General features: G+C 45.4%; 1 protein-coding gene across 9 annotated transcripts in view; it reads right to left on the minus strand.

Annotated features, from left to right (window-relative positions):
• JADE1 (jade family PHD finger 1) overlaps nt 1-15,412 on the minus strand; it is a 215,705-nt gene that overhangs the window by 32,698 nt on the left and 167,595 nt on the right. For all 9 annotated transcript variants that reach the window (XR_013827937.1, XM_079919323.1, XM_079919324.1 and 6 more), the window contains one exon: nt 7,182-7,259. Coding sequence is in view for 8 of the 9 variants with exons in the window: in XM_079919320.1 (XP_079775446.1) it covers nt 7,182-7,259 (78 nt within the window). In the remaining variant the exon portion in view is untranslated. The remainder of the gene's footprint in view (nt 1-7,181; nt 7,260-15,412) is intronic.

The raw sequence follows: 15,412 nt of genomic DNA on the forward strand, positions 1-15,412 counted from the left end.
TGACATAAGGAATGTTCTTAGCTTATTTATAGAACCACCCAAGCATCCACTGACAGAGTGAATGAATAAACAAACAGCGGCATATCCATACCATGGAATACTACCCAGCAATAAAAAAGAACGAGCTGTTGATACACACAACACGGATGAATGCAGGAATAATTATGTGGAGTGAAAAGATAAAAAGAGTATGTATTGTATTATTCCATTTATATAAAACTCTGGAAAATATAGACTAATCTATAGGGACAGAAAGTAGATCAGAGGTTGACTGGGGAAAGTGGGGAGAGAAGGATTATCATGAGTTTTATGATTTCATGGGTGTAAACATGTCAAAATGTATCGAAGTGTACAAATTTAAATGTGTGCAGAGAATAAGTGATGATTTTCTACCATCCATTAACAGTAAAGGAAAAGAAAACGCTCCGTTTTACCCTGCACGGGTGGTTTGTGTAAAACCTAGACTTTGCTGCTGAACAGTGAGAAGCTGGATCCTCCCACGTCCAGCAGCAGACAGTTGCTGATGGTGATTTCCTCCTTCTAATTCACTTTAACACTGTGTCATAACTAGTTACAACACACAGTATACCTAAGTCAGTGCTGTGCACACAGCAGAGCCTCAATTTTTTAAAAAAACGTCTTTAAGTGAACAGAACACAGTGCCGTTGTTTGGGACTGTAACTCAAGAGTCGGAGGTGGCTCTGTTTCACCTATGAGAAGTCATGCTTTTGATCTCGAGGAAGATGAGGCCATGGGAAACAAAGCACTAATGCCTTTAAAGACAGCATGGCGGGGGCACTGCTTCCTGACTGGAACACATCTCCATCTACAAAGACATCCACGGCCAGTCCACAGGAGACTCCAAGCCAAGTGCCTTGACGTTCCTACGCCAGTTCTCCTCCCTCACCCATGTTCCCTCTGGATACTTCCCAGAACACGATCCAAGCAAAAATAATTCGCACCCATTTTAATTTTAAAAAGTTATGTCACAGAACATTTTTTTTTGAAAGTATGTTGGAGGAAAAAGAATTTTAAGCCAGAAATTAGAGTATTTCAAACACCAAAAGGACTGGGAGATTCTGATTTACACTATAGTAAAATACTGGCCACTTGTTAGTTCTTAAAAACCACGTGCTAAGATTATGCTGGGTTGGTGCTGCATTTTGTTGTTTTCAGAATGCTAACATTTAATGACAAGCTAAATTAAGAATATGGCAAATAGGGCTTCCCTGGGAGTCTGCCTGCCGATGCGGGGGATACGGGTTTGTGCCCCGGTCCGGGAGGATCCCACATGCCGCGGAGCGGCTGGGCCCGTGAGCCATGGCCGCTGAGCCTGCGCGTCCGGAGCCTGTGCTCCGCAACGCGAGAGGCCGCAGCAGTGAGAGGCCCGCGTACCGCAAAAAAAAAAAAAAAAAAAAAGAATATGGCAAGTAAGATTTTGTTTTATTTTCTCGTTGCTTTCAGGAGAAGTTAGGAACTCTAAAAATTTGGCAATAATATCTAAAATTATTTTATTGCCCACACACAAGATATTACTACCTAAAGTTAAGTCCGCTCTAGTGACAAGCGTACGTGACTTTTAAATTCTTGACATATACGCTGTTTGAGTATCAACAATTAATCTCCATGAAACACTGAGAAGAATTAACAGAAAATAAACCCTTGCTTTGTTTTACTATCCCCACCTTCCCTTAAAACAGAAATGTGGGGGCAATAATAAAAGCTATAGCAGGCTCACAGGTCGCGGCATCGCGAGCGTGGCTCCCGTGCACGCACTGCATTATGAACCCTGCCTTCTGGTGCTATTATGCATTTATCTCGAACACTCTCCTTTGAAATATTAAAAATAGTCATGCTGTCTTGCCCTAGATCTAAAATAAGGAAGAAAACCTCAAGAGCAAATCTAATACATACTGCACACACCTCCGACATTCGGTAGCTCGTGTGTGTTAAGCCTCCCAGGTGGTGCAGCGCATGAAAGGTTCAGAAATGAGAATGAGTGGCAGCCTGGGTGGCTGTTCACATCGCCACAAATGCAAACTACACAAGAACCTCACCACTGACCAAATGGCGAATCTCCTGTGGCTCAGACCCCGCCTCGAGATGCTAAACACTGCTCTGGTGTCTTCAGGAGTGTTAAACCAGCTTAACAAAGGAAGGTGCTGGGACCTGGCAAGTGTGGAGCCCTGCAGGCCAGCCGGTGTCACCACAGCAGAGCAGGCTGGAGGGAGCAAGGTCAGGCCAGCCCTGTGCCAGTACAGTGGTGCTATGCAAAGTCCTATCCGGAAGAAGAAAACAAATGTAATGTAGTTCTACTTGCTTGAACTGCATGATAGAAGACGAGCCTCTCACACCACTGCTGTTTCTATCAGGGTCTGACCCCACGTCTCCCACAGCCCAGCCCTTCCATCCCAGCATGGCTTAGCTCTAACCGTCCAACTCACTTCCACCTTCCAAAGAAACAAAGCTTAATGGGCACCTTAAGAGAACTGGCCCAAGAATGTTTCAACATACTTGGGCCTTTGACCAACTGACACAATGTTTCATGGTCACCCGGCCCTTCTGTTGAGTCCAAGTCCACAGACCAGATCATGCTGTACTAGTTACTCCTCAAGCCCAAGACGATGCTCTGCCCATCGATGGCAAGGACAAGCCCCAAGTCGGGTTTGAAAAGGGGTAAAGCCATCTCCAGGTGCCTGGAGGAGACACGGGCACAGCCCACGTTCTGTAGCACTTGAGCCCAAAATTCCACATTTCAAGAATTCCTGCACAACTCTGCGGTATCACAAGATGCAACTGATGGGGGGAAAGGAGCAAATTAAAGGTACAGTCAAACAGAAAGAGAAGTGGAAGCAGAGTTAACTTTTATGCAAAAGAGAAACCTCCAAGAAGCCTCCAGAGACTTGCCATGAAGGAAACCAAGCACAGCCAGACCAAAAACACGACGGCAAGTTATTAAAAAATGTAACACGAAGGGTCCAAAGCAGAAAGTACGTTTCACCCACTAAAAATTCTGGTCTTTCTTCATTTTCTATCTGTAAGCTGGAGAGAGCCCAGAAAAACAGAAGTCCTCACAAAACTTCATGTTTGCCACTCATCGACCTGCATTACTAAGTGCAGAATTAGTAGGTTTGAATTTTACTCAGCTATTCTCTGTGCCTTCGTTATCACCAGTGATGGAGCAGAAGCTGGCTGGATAACTGGAGAAGACAGGAGTGTTTCAGGGTCAGCGCAGGTGTGAAAAACCGGGAGACCAGGCAGGGCCCTCACAAGGTGCCTGGCCCCAGAGCCCTCGCCACACACCAGGCCTTCCCACGGGGTGGTCAACACAGCCCTGAAATTTAGGGCATTAGGCAGGTGAAAATGGTTCCCAGACCCAATTCCAACACGTGCTTGTGGAAGCTTCCCCACACCAACGAGCAACTGTCAGACGCCAGCAGCGTGTCCAGGAATTCAACTCAATTCTGACTCGGAGATAGAAACAGATTCCAGACTCAGTCCCGTGAGACCAAGTTCCACTTCAGATGCCAGTTGCCAAGCCCAGGTTATTACCTGTGCTTCTGACTGGCAGAGGTTCCCATGAGCCCCTCTCCTCGGGTTCAACTACTTTGTTAGAGCGGCTCACAGAACTCAGAGAAACATGTTACTGACTAGATCACCAACTTAACTCTAAGAGGATATTGAAGGATATGAGTCAACATCCAAACGAAGAGATACGTAGGACAAAGCATGGGGAAAGGGCACAGAGCTTCCACGCCCTCTCGGCGCGCACCGTTCTCTCCCAGTCACCACGTGCTCGCCACCTGGAAGCTCTCTGACCTCTGTCCTTTTGGGTTTTTACAGAGGCTTCATTACCGAGACATGATTGATAAAATTATTGGCCAATGATGACCGATTCAACCTCCAGCTCCTTCCTCCTCCCTGCAGGCTGGATGGAAACACCAAAAATAGCTGGGGGACCCACTGCCACATTTGCCAAAACCCCTAACACAGAGGACCATGGACTTGGAAGCAGGAAATAAAGTGCTTGTTTCCCCGGGCCACACCCTGGCACAATGCATAACTTCAGAGACTGGCTGAGCCACCCAGTCCCAGGAGCCCAGCAATTACAGACACAGCCTGCAAACACCCCAGTGCTACTTCATGCAACTGCCAAGGCGGGCAGTCCAGGGCACCCGGAGAAAGGCTTCGACAACTATGACTGCAGCTGGATGAGGGCTTGCACTGGCACAGAAAATGCCGGTCCATCCCCAACTGTAAATACCACACCGGTGTGCCCCTGGACCAGGCCAGAAATCAAAGCAAAGGGCTCCACCCAGCCCAGGAGGCCAGCGGGGCCTAGCCGTGACCATGGCTGGTGCTGGGGCCCCAAGCTGACGTCCGCAGCTGCCTCTTCTCCACGTTGACATGCTCTGCATTGGGCCGGGAGCTGCTGCCAGGCTTCCGTCGGGACCGCAGGCTGGAAAGGCTGGGGAGAGGCCACCGCACGGACCGCCCATCTCACAAGCAGGGCTGCCAAGTACTCAGACCCAGCTAAGGGCAGGCCCAGTTCTGTGCACCTGACTGCAGGGGCAGAAGGCACCTGCCCACACCCACCACGTGCCTACACAAGAGGATGGGCTCCAGTGCCAACAGGCAGGCTGGTGGCAGAAGCCCACACTGGGCAGCAGCTGCCCTCAGAAAGGATGGGGAGTGTGTCCCATGGTGCAGATAATGTACATGTGTTCGTACGGCTTGGCATTCTGGGGGTCTCAATGAGAGCTGTTTACCACGACCATCATCCACCATAATGACCAAATCACTAGGCCTGGACAGACAGCACAGCCATCAAGTGTCACCACTCGCTTCACACTGAATCAACTCCAGGACACAGCCAGCCTGCCTCCTTCCCACTAGCAGCTGGCATCCTCATCCTCTACCACCACCACTCTATTTCCACGTGTAGCCTAGGGTAGAACAAAACCCAGGTTGTACCCTGTAGGTATTTATCTTAGTCCTCCATCCCTGCCTTCTTCAGGGAGGCCAGCACAGACACAGGCATATTAGCTGGAGGACGAAAAAGGCCCATTACCAGGAAGGTGACCTGATGGATAGACTTCTAGTGGGGACTTTGGGTACTCTCCTCCCCTAGAGTTCTGGGTGGAAATATAGGTTTAGATGAAGCATTTGGTCTTCTAGGGCTGTTATGGGCTGAACTGTGTCCCCCAAAATTTCATATGTTGAAGCCTAATCCCCCAATACCTCAGAATGTGACTGTATTTGGACATAAAGCCTTTAAATCGGTGTTGAAATGAAAATGATTGGCCCTAATCCGACGTCACTGGATTACAGGAGGACACTTAGACACACACAGAAACGTCAAGAATGCACATCCTCTAGTCCAGAAAGGGGAAGAGTCTAAGTCTGAGAGAACATTCCAGGAGAACCTTTTCTAACCCAGCTCTCCCAAAGTGGACATGAGGCAGTGCTGAGAGTCAACAACGTGAGCACGGACCGGCTCCTCAACCAAAATCAGAGGAAAACAGGACTCTGAGCCTTTTACCAGGCACTGTTAGTACACGGACATAACTCATGAGCCCTTCTTCTGATTAATTCTGAACTTAAAAAGCAAGTTGTTTTCTTTTTTAATTGCTGCAGGACAAATTGTGTACACGGGCTAACAGCAAGCGTTTATTGAGCGCTTGTAACTCCAGAGGACACTCTGACCGGCACCACAGGGGGCAGAAAAGAAATACCTAAGCATGTTTTTGCCTCAAGGAGTAAAAAGCCTAAGTAAATAGAGAAAACAGGTAGTGAGGGCCGTGAATCGATAAGCGCTAAGAAGTTCAGGGTTCCCGAACGCTCCCACAGACGGGGTACAGCCCCTTAATACCGCTCCCTGAAACAGAAGGAACGCCCCTCTCTCTGGAGTGCTTACCCAGCTCACTCCTCCCTCATGCCAAACACTAGCTCCCACCATCTGTCCCAAGAGCTCCCAGCCCTTCACCGTCCTCCGGTCTCAGCTTACTTCGCAGGTACCCCCGACACCCAACACCCACCCATCACCACCAGTTCTCCTTCCCACTGCTCCATGCCTGCACCCAACGCTGCAGTCAAACTGCTGTGTTTGAGTTCTTCTGTTTTTAATGTTTCCGGTGGCTGTCAGTGTGGCCACCTACAGCAAAGCTTTGCTTTCTAATTTGCCACTTTTAATCTGCCGAAAACTTGGAGCGCGGAAAGACAACCCTGTTTGCCTGAAACGATTTCATCCTTCAGGACCTGCCCAACTTTTATGTCCTCTGTAGGTTTCCCTTGCCCTCCCCCTCCTGAGTTTGTGTCTACATATATACATTTCCACAGTGCATCAGAAAGGCATCTCCGACTGTCCTGGTGACTTTCCATCGGAGCTCAATCTTATACATGCCAAAGACAGAGTTCCTTGAAAGCAGGCCCAATACTTTTCCCATCACTCAGCAGAGCGAGCATTCTTTCAAGGTTTCCCAAATTTGATCTGTAATATAAAACATAAGATAACGGGCCAGAGCTCAGGCACTGTGCTAGGTACAAAATTTCCTTGTTATCTGAAGGGAGCTCTTCCCAGGATCGTCTGTTAGCTTCCCAATACACAGATGCTGTGTGACATTTATTTTGCCTGCCTGGAAGCCAACTAACTTCTGGTTCTCAGCTGCACTGTGAAAATACGAGGATGCCAGAGAGCTGAGATGCATACAGTAGTATTATTAAATACAGGCATGTTCAAATCAACTGAAGACCGCTGACTCGTGTACTTAATATTTTCACATCACACTAGGCAGTCCTCAATCTCCCTTTGTATCGGGGGTTGGACTAGTTAATAATTAACTGGCTTCGATTAAGTTCCCTTTTCATAAAGAGCAACTGTGAAGTGCTGTAAATGATGTTTAGGAAAAACAGACACACCAGTGACTCTTGAAACTGGATTATCCATCTCTGGAAAACAAACAGGAAGCCTGAGGAATGCCTGCCTGCAGTCAACCTTACCCAGAAAGATTTGGTTACAGACCTACAGTATCACACTCAGATGTGTTTCTCAGGCCTCAGCTCTTCGCTGACCTCCCTGATATTCGAAGGGCCTCAGCTATTTAAAGCATTACATTAAAGAACCATGTTTTTACACTGACCCAAACCCTGGTAGGTTCCAAGAACAACAAAGCAGGACTTACTGCCATTGTCGTCAGAATCCTCACTGCTGCTGGGAAGGCGACCTCGTTTCATGATCTCCCCGGGAAACAGCAGGCAGCCTGCAAGGCAATGAGACAGCACTTAACCCAAGATGATAACACACAATCATCAAGTTGTGCCTCCGATGGCAGCCCAGGATTTACAGCACACAAAAGCAAACAATCGGCTTTAAGTAGCATTTGAATCGTAAGCAGTAAAAAGACCAAAGATACATAATGAGGTGCAATTATTAACAGAACAGGTTCAAAAAGGAGGGGGAGGAGTGGAGAAGTCACATATCAGCAGGTCTCCCCAAGGTGCCAGGCCTTCTCTCTCGTTCCTGTGACATTATCACTACAACTACTCCAGGAGTCTCTTTAGGGGACTGGCAGCAAGCTCTGCAGGAACAAACCCCTGGCAATGAGCACAGGGCTTCCTCACCACAGACAGATTCGTATTTTACGCGTGTGCGTATGCGTGGGGATGGGGCTGTGCCGGGACGTGTCAATATTTACGCTGCGCTGGGCGTGACGATGCTTCTCGGGCAAATTTTGCTAAAAGAAGCCTAAAAGCTGAGTACCTGGAGTCCTAGGAACAAAACCAACGGGACAACTGGGAATGCAAATGTATCCTCTAGTCATCTCCAACCCCTCAGTGATTCACTGGAATCCAGACCCCTCCCCTTTACTCATTAGGAAACTCAGGCTCAAGCGGCCACTTACCCAAGGTCACATTGTGAGCAGGGAACTTCTAATTGCAAATCCAAGTTCACTACCCTTCACCCCAACTCCTTACAGGCCTTGTCCAACCGAACTCAGCCAAACTAAGAAAGCAGTTCGTGCGGACACCCAGCCCACCTTGCCAACGCCTGCCAGGTGGTAACAGGCCTCCAGCACCACAGAAGAGAGAAAGACTGCATTTAGGAAAGAGGGCAGTGCACCGAGATTGAACGGCCAGTCGCTGAACTTTACACAGGTGAACTCGAGGTTATATTCACACAGGGCAGCTTTCTAAACAAATCCGAAAAGCTCTTCCAAACTAAAACTACTGATCACCTCGACATCTTTAGGGCCCTGATCTTACTGCCAGATCAGTGACTCCCAATGAGGGAGGAGGGCTTTCCAAGTCAAAGTATGGTTGGTCATCCATTCCCTACCCATCCAGCCCCTCAAAAAAGTATATCCCAACCTCTCCCTCACTGGGAATCACAGCATTACAATGCGATGAGCTTCTAAGAGTGTGGCACGCAGGAACGGTGTGGAAAAACAATGTGGAACCACCGTGCTCGAAACAAGACAGGAACTGTCCTACAACAAGTCGGAAATCAAAAACCCAAAGGTCCGCTCTAAGTGGAACTGTAAAGCTTAAGTCAAAAAGCACCCCATTTTGCAGTCTGCTCCCACCTACAAAACAGACCTGTATGATTCTCTCAAATATGCAGGCTCCTAATCTCTATTTTATACTTTCTTTATGAGACACTCACCCGTTAAAGTTTGTGTGTTTTTACCAAATGATCCTTCCAAAACCATTAAAAGAACTTCCACAAGGAAGCCCGGGACGTGAGTCCTCACTCAGGTCATGGGCGGGGTCACAGTCCTAAAGTCCACCCTCACTGCCCCTCCCCGGCTTTGCTGCAGAGCCCCGTTCACCCCTAACTCTGACACCCAGCAACCTACAACTCGGCCTGGGGCAGGCCCACCCCCGGAAAAACTTCCGCAGACAACACACTCCCGTGGCCCCCTCCCCTCTTGAAACAGATTATCTTCCCCGCCCTGTCACCATGTGCCAAAACACCAACTGCTGACAGCTGAACCCTCCTCCAGCCTCCTGGAAGGCACCCCTGCTCCCACCCCGGACCTGTCAGGACGTACAAGGAGGGGACGGAAAGGCGAAGACCACTCGTTCCCAGCAACAGCTTCAGCCTCAGCTCCCTAGGGCCTACGTTACAAGAGAGCTTTACAACAAGAAGAAAAGAAAAGGAAGGTGCTACCGGAAGAGGAATTCCTTAAAAGTAACAGCGTGAAGCAGCAGGGCAAGAAGAATGCAGTTCCCACCTGAGGAGCGGGTGTAAGAACTGTGAGAAGGTAAGAGGCTGAGAAAGCGCACGAGCGGTCCCCAGCTGGAAATGAGGCAACAAACGCTGGTCGCAGCTTCATTGACTTGGACAGCTAACATTTACCTAAAGGGAAGAGTTTGGAAAACGGAGAATCTTTTAAAATCAAAATGTTTTCCTGCTAGCTTTCCACAGTTTCCCAGAGAAAGCACGCGCTTCAGTCACTGTATGCAGAATGCAAGCGTTGACCAAAATAGAATGATGTTCCTAAACACACATACATACTCTCATGCAAAATTCCGCAAGAAGAGTAAAAATAGTACTTTTGTTCTAATAAATTCCGTTTTCACCAGCCCTAAAAGATCTTGAGTGAAGAAGGTTGAGAATGCTGTGCTGTACTTCTCCAGGGAACCTGGTACAGCAACGGGGTGAGCGCACGCCAGAATCGCCTCCTCTGGGGCTCTAACGTACTTAATCCTTGACATCAGCCTGATGTACCTCACCTGGGGTTACTTACTCCACCAAGAAATCCAAGTACACACACGTGACTATCTTTAAGACAGACACTACAGCGGTTGCATGCTGCAAACATCTGTCCAAAGAAAGCCAGTGAGAGAAAGCAGAGGGCCCTTAGCATCATTTAGGGCAATCACTGATTATTATCTAGGTGGTAGTAGGATCAGTAATAATCAATTAAAAGGGCTACTTGCAACACTCCAGAGAAAGCAGCAAGAAAATATAACTGCATATATAATGCATCCCACAAACATTTGAATACCTAATATATTAGGAGGCGCTGAAGCAAAATGACTATCCCTGATCTTATGGAGTTCCTGGTCTAGCAGAGAAGACAGACAAGTCCACAGGAATTCAATATGCTTAATGCTCGACAGTGGTAAACACAAGGCTCTACAGAAACACAGCCTGACTGAGTCGGAAAGATTCTGAGCCAGAGTCCTGAAGAGCAAAGGGGAGGTAACAACAAGAAACAGCACATTTTGGGCAAAACGCTGTAATACTTAACATACATATAACCTAGCATATTCCTCTGTGCAGCAACTTCACACTCAGAATCTTGCTATTTGCTCATTTATTTACTAATATTCATCTCTTCTTACCTTTCTATTCAATTGCCAAGGCTTGTCATTTCATAACGTATGACCCTTTCCAGCCCCCCTACTGCCCCACGAGGTCTTCAGCCACCTATACCGAAGATCACTTTAGGCACCACCCTTCCGTTCTCCATGCCCACAATTTTTTACCCCTTCCAATTGTTACAACAAATTAAACCATCCTACGAGGTGACCTCATCGAGCTGTTCCCTATGCCTATCTCCCCCTCCGTTCCACACTGCAAATGGGTCCAGCCAGAAACTCAGAGGTTTTCCACCACCTGGCCCCTCCCTGCTCTACCCAAACATCTCTCCTAACAAGCCCCTGTAACCAGTTTGCCTGGCTTCTATCCTTGAAAACACCTCTTCTTTCCATCCTCAGTCTCTGCTGATGGTGGTCCTTTGGCCCTTTCCTCCCCCACCCCCATCCATCCCAATCCCACCTCTTCTCCAGGGCACAGCTCAGTCACTAAGTACCCTGTCAACCATTCCAGTTAAGAGCATTTACATTCTGTACCACTCATTTCACATTTTTGCTTCTTTTAGAACTTTTTCACCCTACTTTTTAATGTACTATTTTCTTTAACAGCCAATCAACTCCTGCCTTGCCTTGCATTATCACTTAAATGTTCTATATACGTGTCTCTAAAAGGTTATAGTAAGTTCCAGAAAAGAGATTCTCTCGAATTAAATGTGAAATAAAGACATCACAGAGAGAGGTCTTGAGCAAAACAAGACTTCAAAGGGCAGCTACAACAGATACCCCCAGCCCTCTGGGTCCAGTCCTCAATAGGGCTTGTCCTGACATCCTGTCTGATTTCATCAAAACTGGCTCAAAGTGATGCAATTTATAGGAGCCCGGAGTGTCCATTTGCCATGAGGAGCATAACAGCTAGGCAGACAAAACACTAATTATTGGGCATTTGGGACTTTGCCCAAAAAGCGAAAGATTACCTAGGAAGCCTGATTATAATCAGAACATTGCCTGGAAAGACCAAGTAAGAGGAAGTCACTGGCCAAAGACCCTGGCTGCATCAGTGAAGCGACAATCCTTTGGCAGCACGGAGGGACATGCCAAGACAACCAGGCACGAGTGGCAGCTGCTCAGAGCGCCATCTCCTCAGGAAGCACAGGTAACATCCTACATGCAGATCACTCTCCTGCAGCCTCTTCTGTCGCAGGGGTCAAAATGTAGTGGATTAGCTAATATATTAATTCAATTACAATTGTATCAAGTTAGATGCCAGAAATATGGTGAACAAGATACGGAATGGCCCACAGGGAGACACAGTAAGCAAGTAGATAAGTAGCCTCAGTGTGATACCTACTATAAAGGTTACAGGATGCATGGATCATAGTGGGACATCGGCTATGTATGTGAGACGGCAAGGTACCTCAAAACCTTCAAATGTAAGTTTCCTCAGACTAAAATTCGGGGGGGAAGTCAGCAGGCCCTAAGTTAAGAGCAGCCATCAGCTGAAGGAACCCATCCCCAAGTGGTTCAAGAATTTGTAAGGGAGCAAGTTCAGTGACCTGGGTGTGGCACCAGGGAGGCAGGACTGGCATGCGACTCCAGCTAAGAAAGAACGGGAAGTGGCCTGGAGGACAAAGAGAGAAGAGCTTTTACAAAGGAGTAAGATGATTAAGAATCTGAGGATGTCTGTTCAACGCTACTCCCGGGAAGAAGACAGCTGTGAGGAAAACAAACTGTCCAGTCACTAGAATTACTCTCTGTGGTGGAACAGGGACCATTTATCAGGCCATAAACTCTACAGCTACAATAAGGACTACACCCTAGTGGTTTTAATTATCTTATGGTTTATATGCAGAAAGGCTGTTTTTTTCCTTCAAAGTATCAGTTTTGTCCACTCTGTTTTCATTCTTATTTATTTCACTCTCAAGAAGTTCTAGAACTTCAATTCAATTAAAGTTCAATTAAAGACCTCTACATACTACTTCTCTATGTATTACCTAATGCAATGTATTGGATTAGCTATGTGTTAAAATAACCTATAGGATGAATGAATGAGTTCCTGTACATAAACTGTATCCTATGTTCACTCAGCTTTATGGAATTTAAAATGCTTCACTTTAATATCTAAATGACCTTTCACTGGAGTAAGTTCCACTACTTTATTTTCAAATTTATAGGTGCCCTTCCATTCTCTGTCAAAGTTAATGATCTAATACTTAAATGTACTACATTTTAAAATGTATTTAGAAAATGTATAATATAAAAATGTACTTTAAAGAATGTATTTTCAGACACCAAGTAGTCTTACATAAAGATAAAGGTATTTTATAATGAGCTAGTTCTGTTTGCTAAGTTCACACAATTCAAATATTATTTCTAAACACTATGCAACTGATAATTTTATTGCTAAGTTATTGGTCATAGACTATTACCTCCCCTATAAAAAATGATTTACATTTCCTTAATATGTCTTCTTTCTTTTTGTCTTCTATGAAGTATACAGTACCAAAGGCAACAAAATACCCAAATATAATAATGACCTATACTTCACAGGAATCTCCTATCCCTAAATGAATGTGAAGGAAATCCAGCTGGTTCCTTACCTCAGTTTTTAAAGCAAACATTAATCGCCTAGATAGTAAGTTTTCAAATTGACAACACTATCTAATTCATATGCTCAGAGCGTAAAAATACTAGTGTGACTGTAACTCAAACCCAGATTTCTCACTTTAACCAAAGGGTTATATCTGGTCAAAAAGATAGTCACAGATTTGACTTAACTGACAAACTGCTTAGATATTAAATGTTAAAGTTTTAACCTTGTCTAAATATTTCAACCCAGAAAAACGGAACTTTTAAAAATGTGTCCTTTATAATGTCGTACATCAAGATGTGTTTAAAGGGGGCTTCCCCGGTGGCGCAGTGGTGAAGAAGCCACCTGCCAATGCAGGGGACACGGGTACGAGCCCTGGTCCAGGAAGACCCCACATGCCACAGGGCAACTAAGCCCGTGCGCCACAACTACTGAGCCTGCGCTCTAGAGCCCACGAGCCACAAGTACTGAGCTCTTGAGCCACAACTACTGAAGCCTGTGCGCCTAGAGCCCGTGCTCCGCAACAAGAGAAGCCACCGCCACGAGAAGCCCGCGCACCGCAACGAAGAGTAGCCCCCGTTCACCACAACTAGAGAAAGCCCGCGCGCAGCAATGAAGACCCAACGCAGCCAAAAAATAAATTTATAAAAAAGAAATGCTGCCCAAGCTATTATAGAGCCTTTGCAAAGACATCATACTTGAAAATATTCAGCAGAAAAGAGTTTATATTAGCAATAATCAACCACCTCTCCCAAAAGAAAAGATTTTAAGAACTGACCAGATAACCTTAACTGCAAAATTTACTCCTATGAATGTTACTAATAAAGTCCAAGTGCTACAACACATTAGCTCACCATAAATTCTTTATAAATTATTTTTAAACTCAGACTTTAAAAGTTAATAAAACAATTTTTCAAGATTTTAAGGAATTTATAAGTAAGAGTGGTTCTGAATGAATTAGGCAGCTCCCATTTGGCAATTTATAAATAATCCAATCTCTGCTTATGAGTCCTAGAACAATCTATTAAACCCTTCCCAGGTCTCTGTAATTGATGACTCAATTAGAGTCAGTACCTAAAGAGCAGTTATGACAAAACACTCCAATCACTTGTATTTGTATCTTTTTTAACTTCTCTTTACATGAGAGTAAATGAATTCACCCCAAACAATAAAAGCAATCAAGCATGTTGGCCTCCAATCCTGAGCTTCTATCCCTATTTCCATCTACCCCAAATTCCTTCCTGTTAGATCTATATGCTCAGATATGAAAGATCCCAAAGACATATCAAGAAACACCAGCAAACTGTGGGCGGGGGGGGGGGGGGGGGGGGGGGGCGGGGAATGAAATATCAGTCCATTTACATATAAAAGAGGAGAGAAGAGAATATATACACCAAATGCTTGCATACTCAGGGAAAATTTCTGGAAGAACATTAAGGTTAATAGTGTTTATCTCTGAGAAATGTGACTGAAGTGTTGCAAACAGAATAGGTTGGGAACTTTTACCTCCCTTTATGACCTTTTACATGTTGTTAATTTTTTACCATGATCCTGTACTACGCTATTTATAATAGTAAAGATTTAAAACCCCAAACCTTTCTTCCCTGCTCCTCACATTATAGAAGACGCTGGGAACACAACTTCTTGGCCCCTGGCAGGCACCGGCCTAAAATGAGCAACCATCAATAAACTATATACATTCCACCTCCTTCCCGAGATGGGGTATCAAAGGCTTGTCTTGTTTCAAAATACCTGATAAAATAGCACAGGACGAAGAAATAGAAAAGGTAACAGGATAGTGCCGTAAAATGCTACTATCACTCATTCACTATTTACTTCAAAAGTAAAGGTTTCAAAACATAAGAATATCCAGCACCAGTAGCAGGTCACTAAAAACATATGCAATTAGAAAAACTAAGCCAGACAGGAAAACTAGGGTTTAAACTACCTTTAAAGAATAAATACTCAACTTCCTATTCACTTTAAGAGCAGTACTATTTCGGAAAAAAAAGTAAAAAAAAAAAAAAAAAGCTACATTCCAGAGATGGTTACCAAACACACCATTTCCTCTACCCATTGCAGGCAGGCATGGTTAATAAATTAGGTCACTCTCCACCCCCCCTCCCCCACCCCCACCGCAAACCCAGGCATGACTTCAGAATCCTCCTTAACACATTGCTATTAGTCAGAATTCAAATGAAAAACAAAGCCTATTTGCCCTATAGGTCCTCTTTTCACACTTTTCTTTTGACAATTTACCAGAAAAAACTAAGACCAAACTCTTCAGAATAGATTCTTGGGATCTCTGAACCAAATTCTAATTTATAACACACACACAAGCACATCTTCATTTCAGACTCTAAAACTTCACTGAAGAATAACACTTTAGAAAAAACTAAGTGTAACTTAGCTAGCAGGAGATAATTCTGAATGAATCAAGGTAAGGATAAGGATGGAAAGGAGTCTACAACCCCTTATTCTACCCTTGGAAGAATAAGCCAA

This window comes from Stenella coeruleoalba, assembly GCF_951394435.1.
Source record: "Stenella coeruleoalba genome assembly, chromosome: 4".
Classification (NCBI taxonomy): Eukaryota; Metazoa; Chordata; class Mammalia; order Artiodactyla; family Delphinidae; genus Stenella; species Stenella coeruleoalba.